Consider the following 7,607-nt stretch of genomic DNA (forward strand, 5'->3'; position numbering starts at 1 on the left):
GATGACCCCAAGACTGAAGCTGTAGGCCCCAGGCTTTTTCTCAAGTAGCGAAATCTGTCCTTTGGGTAAAATTCAGAGCTGCGCTAAGTGCTGAGCCAGGAATTACTCTAAACCTCAGAGGCTGAAGAAGCTACCCTATGGGCTGAGGAAGCTCTGAAGTGTCTTTGTCTCTTTCCTGATCCCTCCTACCCTGCTCATGCTGTGGACGGTACGTTTTACAGCTTCACCAGCCATCTGGTTATTTCAATCTGGGCGATCCACACTGCCGCTCACTAAGCAACAAGTACAAGAGTCTGCATGACCCGCATTTGCAGGCCTACTACAACCGCAAAGACAACCTGCGGAGACTGAAGAGAGGAGCTTACGTCACCAGGGATGGCAAAGTAGGTTGGCTATGGGGGTGAGAAGAAGAGTTTCCAGGAGGCAGGGTTGCCAGAGCGCTTGCTGCAGCCGCCTCTTGTGGGCGGAGGGCGCGGGGCTGCTGCGCTGCTTTGCCTGGGGGCAGCAGGAGCCCAAAGCCCGCTCGAGGAAGTCCCACGCCTGCTCTCCCAGGGCCGTGCCGCGCTGCCTGGGCGCCGATGGAGCAGCGGGTGCCTGGTTTGGCGGCGGAGTGAGGAGCGCTGCTGCCCGCTGCGGGGGTGGGAGCAGAGCCCCCAGCCGCTGCGCAGGGCAGGGGGTGCAGGGGAGCAGCTCCCGCTGCGTTAGCGCTCTTGCTGGCAAGGCAGGCTGCGTAGCGAGCGTGACAAGCCTTGGGTGATTTCTGCCCTCGTCCCACCGCAGGTCGTGTGCACTCTGCGGGAGTTCAACGACTACAGGCAGTATCTGGCCACGCTCAGGACAGAGGCGAACAAAATGTACCGTTGAGAACAAGTAAGTAAAGCTCACTGTTCATAGGCACGTTTCCCGGTGCAGAGGGTTGGGGCTTTACTTGTTTTATCTTGGCAAGGCGTGAACTGAAGAAGCAGTGGGGGCTGTGCTGGTGGGCTGGGCATTCTGGTATAGAAACAACTCCCTGGGTCTGAGCTGAGATGGCACAGGGGTGGGGACAGGCAGGAAAGTCATCCCCGAGTGCCTGGAGTGCTGAGGCAAGCCCTTCTCTTCTCCCCTGGTTTGTGGCTGAAGCACAGCGCTGCTCTGGGCCAGGGTGAAGCCTCCACACGCAGGTGCGTGAGAGCGTGTTGTGGCAGAGGGGAGCTGAGAGCCGGTGTCAACTTTCAGAAAAGGCTTCGAGAACAACTGGCAAAATTGAAGAGTGCCCCCGAACTGCCACAGGGGATGGACATTTCTCGCCTGCGAGAGCGGCTGCTGTGGGAGCAACGAGAGAGTTGGAGAGCTGCAGAGCGGGACGTGAGGGCCAGGTAAGAGACAGGACAAGGAACGCTTGCGCTAGGAGCGGGACCGTGGCCCTTCAGCGAGGTGCCGGCTGGAGCCTTGCGTTCCACGGAAGACCGCCAAATTGCTGCGCGAGCAGATGCTGGTTGTGCCTAGAGTGGTGCAATCAGTGTTTGGAGCCTGGCAAAGGCAGCTGGAAGCTGTTTGGGGCGCTGGAGCCAGGAAGCCCAGAGCGGGACGAGGACAGTGGCTGAGCAGGGAGTGGTCTGGGCAAGAGAGCTGCAGGCGCTCTGTTTCAGCCCTCTCTATTTGTCTGAAGGTTTCTTGCCATGATTGTGCAGAGGATGGAGAAGCTTGAGGCTCTTGAAGAGATCAAATGCCTCCCCCAGCAGGCTGAGCCAGAACAGCAGCAGCTGGGAAAGAAGAGACACCCAGGCACCCGGAACAGCTCAAGCGAAGACACTGCTTTAGAAAGGAATGCATGGTAGTAACACAGGTTACCCAGTACATGCAGATTTACACAGTCATGTCAATAGCACTCAGTGTGTCTGCTGTCAGCTGTGAAACACGTCCTTCGTGCTTGCTGATGATAAAAATCCGCATAACTCGCAGCAGCTCTGTCTTTTGTGAGGCGTTCATTCAGGCAGACCCTCTTGTGAACGTTGTTCATGGGCTCTTCCATTTGTGCTCTCAGAGCAGGAAACTCTTACTTAGCCCGGTGGCCAACACTCTTTGCCATGGAGAACATTCACAAATGGGAATTTTACTTACTTTTCCCTGTAGGAACTGAACAGACCAATCAGTCTTCAGTTGATGGGAAGAAGACCAGAAGACCTCTGTGTACTTCAGGGGTCTCCCGGGAGAGCTCGAAGGTCATGGATAGTTCCACATGCCAAAGCACCTCATCTCAGGAAAAAGATGCTACTCAGACAGCTGTTGAGGGGAGACCTGTGAGTAGGAGCTGGGTGGATGTGGTGGCTCTCCTTTGCGGCAGCGCATTGGCGCTCAGGACTGCTGGGAGGGCGCTGCCGCACACACAGCCTCTCTCGGCTCGTGACGCATAGTGGGTTGTCAGAGTGTCTCCTGAGAAATCCCCTGGCAACTAGGAAGGGATCTTCTCAGCCTGGGAGTCTCTGTCTTGAACAATTAGGAGGGGTCTGGCTTCCTGACCTGCGGGGCACTTATTTCCACCTCCGGCTGAGACCACTCCCCAGGAATTCAGCTTGTCTTGGAGCCAGCTGTTCCAGTGTGCACCATGTCCTAATCCTGAAGATGAAGAAATTTGGGGGCTGAATCACAATTCCTGCCTGTTTTTGTTGTGTCGTGAAGCTTATTCTTTAATGCATTTCTTAACTCTTCAGGAAGAAGAAACTCTGTCCAGCAGCAAGCTGCTGAGCTCCCAAGAGCCTGCTCGTCAGGAACTTCAGAGTCCTGAAGACAGCTTGAGTGAGCCATTGCAGGAGGACCAAGACACTGAAAACCAAGGTATATACACGTCTGGACTGCAGTGCCCGAAGCCTCTGTCTTCCCTCCCAGGACTGCAGGCAGTGCTCTCCTTCCTTCTCAAACCTCCCCTTTCCTCTAGTTCAGAAGTCTTTTACAGGAGGCTCCAAGAGAAGAGCTCTAGCCTAACAGAGCCATGGCTGCTTTGCTGGCCCCCGTCACAGCACCTGAGGGGAAACAGTGGGGAGGGCTGGAGCCTGTGTGCTGACCAGAGTTCACGACAAGATTAAACAGCAGACAGAGGAGGTTTCCAAAGGGTAATGTCTCTAAGCAAGTGATGAGCATCAGTCATACTCACAACAGGAAGACTTTCTAGCTGAGGGATGATGTCTCGCTTAGCTTTCTGTACCCTCTTGCCAAGGTAGAACTGCAGGCTTAGAAGTTACTCATTGGTGGCTGGTTGTTTCTTCTTGCAGAAGGCAGTACAGAGGATTCTTCTAGACAGCTGTGTCTCTGTCCTGAGACAAGAACATCCCTCTCTTCAGGAGCCTCTGAAGAAGACAATGACTCTGACTTGAAAGAGAGCAGAAGATTTTTGCAGGTATGACATCAGCATCCCCCTACATCTCAGAAGATAGCAGCTGTCATGCTCTGACATGGTTTAGGGGTACCCACTGATAGGGTTCAGAAGACTTTCTTCTCTTTATCCTGAGCCTTTCCTGCCTCACCATCACTGCCCCCTGCCCCATACTTAGTTCACTCCTCTAGCTTCCTGGTGGAAGGGCTTTATTCTCAAAGCACCCAAATGAGAAAGAGCTGCGGGATGCCTCCGGGGTGTCTCCACCAACACATCCTGCGCCCACAGGCTCCGGAGCCTCATTTAATCTCTGACCCTTCCCCACGGACCTTGCCTGAGCTACGCCACAGGGGGCCTGTGCCCGACCTTGCTGATTCTGCCCTTGCCTTGCCCACCTGATTTCCTGGCTTGTCCGTGACCTGCCTCGTCGCTATGGGCTTGCTGGCAACTGCCAAAGTGTCAGCTGGCCCTGGTTACTGTCACCACTGTTATGGAAATTAGGCTTGTTGGCCACCATAACAGGGCTCGACCCTAGGTTCCCGCAAGTAAAGTTCAGAGCCAAATCAAAACAAATTAAATTTTAATCACGCGCGTGCCATAATTACAGCTCGAGCTGGGTGCCCCCTAAGAGGGACCCTAACATAAACAAATCCTGGGCAATTACAGTTTTTTCAACTTACATTTCCCACCCCTCACGCGATAGTTAGACCAATAGTAATTTTTTGGCCTGGGGTCTCCTGCTCCTCATTGGGTCTCATTGTCATTCTGAGGTAAGCTGTTTTTCTCCTTATTTTTGTTTTTTGCGGTCTCTGATGATGGTTGTACCTCTGTTTTTGTTGGGTCTTACTGTTGTGTCTTAAGGTCCTGAGGAGGAGGTGATTCTAAATCATAACAATTAACACTGCCCCAGCAGTGAGCTGAGGCTTTGTCCCTCAAGGTCCTAATGCCCTGCACTGGTCTTCTTTCAAAGCCTTGACACCCTCCCTTTCGGAGTGTGAGAGGCAGGAATGCAGACTACTTGTAACTTCCTTATCTTCCTAGTTTGAACCAGCTCTGAGGCCCTTTTCTTACTGGACTAAGTAAAAGTTCATTATTTTATCTAAGTGTGGCCTAAGGCTTCAGCAAATTTAGCTACTCATGCTAAGCAAGTCTTATAGAAGTTGTGCTAAGCGGCTACCTCTAGACAGTTTCAGTTCGCTATTCTTTAACAACCATGTCTGCTCTTCTCATCCTGTTGGGGTACTGTGGGATGGCAGGATGCATCCCAGCCCGGCAGCATCGTCCTCCTGGCACAGGCACAGCTGCAGAGCTGGGGCCAAGCCGTGGTCCTGGGGTGCAGAGCAGCTGAGGGAAGCCCCACTATACCTCCCCAACCAGGGCCCTCCGTTCTTCAAAGGGCCTGAGGAAATGATACGGTAGGACCCATCATGTGGGTCCTAACTCTGGAGGCCCAGCTTGGGTGTTGGATAGGTCAGCAGGGTATCGAGAGGGAGCAGCAGGTAGATTGACACAGCGTTCAGGGTCTGGGCTTTAATCTCCGAAGACTCAGATCGTTTGGTGTCTCCTCAGTGTGGCTGGGGTCAGGTGAGAGGTGCTGCAGTACTGGGAGGACGGACACGCTGGGATGCTCTGCGGGGGGTTCACGCTTTTGGGATGGCATGCTCCCCCCTGGGCACACTCTGAAGCCCATCCTTTCTCAGGCAGGAGACTCCCACATTTCTAGGACCCCAATGCAAGTCCCAGGCATGTGGTGAGCTATGGGAGAAGCACCCAGCGCTGGAGGCGTCCCGGCCTGCAGCTCTATTTGACACACGGCGAGACGTCGTGGGAATAACTGCCGCGATGTCCTGCAGGAAGGACAAACGGCCGGGAGCTTGATTGACTCATGCCTTGGCTCTGGGCCAGGGGCCTGGGTGGGGCCCGAGTCGGGGCTGCCTGGCACGTGCAAGTGAGTTGCGCGCTTCCAGGCAGGTCAGCATCCTTAGTCAGGACTTTTTTGATGAACTGGAGTAGGGGGTTGTTTGAAAAAATCTGATTCACAGAAACAGAGAAGCGTTCGTGCGTCAGTGGCAGAGGCCCAGCTTGGAGCTCCTCACCGACAGCAAAACCAGTGTGAGGGGGAAGAGGACCAGGAGCGAGAGAAGCTGCAGGCTGGGTGCTGAGACGCTGCTCTGCTGCTGTGGCTGTGTGTGTTTTACCTTTCAGCGAGCACGTGTGACTGCGTGCCTGTATAGCACACTGATTTCCAGCATTTCTGAAGCAACTGTCCAGATTCCCGCGTGGGACAGCTGGGCCACACATAAAATCCGTAAGCTGTATGGCTTAGGATGATCTACTGGCCCCTTCCCACAGCCCACACGTGCGCGCGTGTACGACCACGTTACCCTCCTGCGGCAGCAAAGCCAAAGACTGCTTGCTGGTAGCTAATGGGCTCCTTAGCCTTTCGCAAGCCGGGTTTTGTTGAGCTGTGTGTCTCTCCTGTTCGATAAAAGCCGTATCTGGGGCTGCTGAGGAGCTCCTTCCAGCAGCAGTCTCTCAGAGTCCTGTTGAGACCTTCTGATGCTACTTTCACAGCTGATTTCCATCCCCTGCTTGAGCCTGTCCTGGCATTTTCTCTGCATAATCTCTCTGGTCCCCTGAACTTCATCGTTAAGCAGCTATTATTAGACTCATTTCTTGGCATAGACAGGAGCTGTGACAAAGCCTGCAGGTCTACTTACAGAGCGCAGTTAGACGTTTTGTTAGTTGCATTAATTAAATTAATCCCTTCTGAAAAAATAAAAGACCTTAAGAGCTCATGTTCAGAGTGTGGAACAAGATTCCCAGGCTGCAAGCATCCGGATAACAATCCATCGGGCTTCCTGCGGTGCTGTGTCTATTCAGGCACTAATTAGTGCTCAGCGCCCAGGTGAGGGCTGCTGTGCAGAGGCACCGCCGGCTCTCCCCGGGCAGCTCCGCGGGAATCAGGGAGGGCGGCCGAGGGGCTGCCGGGGGCTGTCGGCAGCAGCGGGGCCAGGGGTGGGAATGAGCTGGGCACAGAGGATGCGGACACACAGACACACAGACAGACGTACACCCCAGGAGGGATCCAGCCCCAGCTGTGCTGGGCATTTGCTGCCAGGCTTCTCAGCCAGAGCTCCCCAAACCTGGTGTGGCTTTACATGAGGGTCCTGGCAGAGCGAGGAGGGGGAGAGAGCAGCATCAGTCACCACCTTTCCCATCACTGATCCCGCTTGCTTGCGCCCCCTCTGATTAGCAGCCCCTTCCTTACGGAGACTGGGCTGTTGCAGAGGACGAGCAAGGCTGGTGGCACGCCGTCCCCAGGATTACACCGATGCGTATTGCAAGCCCGGTCTGCCCGACCTGGCATCGGTGGGCATGTCACCATCCCTACGGTGCAGGGCTAAGCCCTGGGAAAATGCTGAAATGGATGGAGAGGGAAATGGCTGAAGAGATTCAGATGTGCAATATATGGTTGACTGACTGATTCATCCTTTGTTATACAGGAGATGCAGCGAAATGGTATTGCCTGATCTTAAAATCACTGAAATCTATCACTCTCTTAACTTGACAGCACTTTCTCTTTGCTCTAGGATGTAATTTGTTCTTGCAAAGTTTCTTCCTTCTCAGTCTGGGTTCTCCTCTTACAACATCCCTACAAGAAAGTCACAGTCACCTGGACTCTCCTGGTGTGCAAAGACTTTTGCTACCACACTGCAGGACTTAGGCTATCAAGGTAGGATAATTTCTAATGAAGAACAAGGGACAGGATGGGAAAAAGTAGCCCTTGGGCAGTAAAACAGCTTTGGGAAAGGCAAGAGTTGAGTGCTGCGACATACCTGTGCTGGAGTCCATCCCATCCTTTCTGCCAGTGAATCACTGACTATGAAATCCAGCAATTCTAACAGTTACTCTTTGCTTAAGTGAAGCTGTTAATCTTCTGGAAGACTATTTCTTGGCCTGCACATCAGTGAAACTTTACACATTAAACCCAAATATTTACTGCATGCTATACATCTGCTCTACAACCAAGTGACATCAACGGCAAGGACTTCAGTCAGCCCCTCGGGTGATGTAGTTGACATAAGTTAAACATAAAAGTCAGCACATGAATTGCAGACTGTAAAATCTACTGTCATGTCTGCAATTTATGCTGGGTTGATTAGCCCCGCTGGCCTCTTGGGGAATGGGCGTGAGACCCCAGTGTTGTGGCTAATCAGCATCTTGCAAACGATAGTGCTGTTGCTTTCCTGCC

The 7,607-nt window shown here is 53.4% G+C and overlaps 1 protein-coding gene across 1 annotated transcript; it reads left to right on the forward strand.

The window, feature by feature from the left end:
• Positions 1–1,551: 1,551 nt before the first annotated feature.
• On the forward strand, positions 1,552–7,359 carry LOC135330089 (uncharacterized). Its single transcript, XM_064521292.1, has 4 exons — positions 1,552–2,282; positions 2,694–2,817; positions 3,252–3,376; positions 5,395–7,359. Exons 1-4 carry the CDS (start codon positions 2,001–2,003, stop codon positions 5,512–5,514), a joined length of 651 nt encoding a protein of 216 aa, XP_064377362.1. The 5' UTR covers positions 1,552–2,000; the 3' UTR covers positions 5,515–7,359.
• The last annotated feature ends 248 nt before the right edge of the window (positions 7,360–7,607 follow it).

Source organism: Dromaius novaehollandiae, chromosome 16 (genome assembly GCF_036370855.1).
Source record: "Dromaius novaehollandiae isolate bDroNov1 chromosome 16, bDroNov1.hap1, whole genome shotgun sequence".
NCBI classification, from domain to species: domain Eukaryota; kingdom Metazoa; phylum Chordata; class Aves; order Casuariiformes; family Dromaiidae; genus Dromaius; species Dromaius novaehollandiae.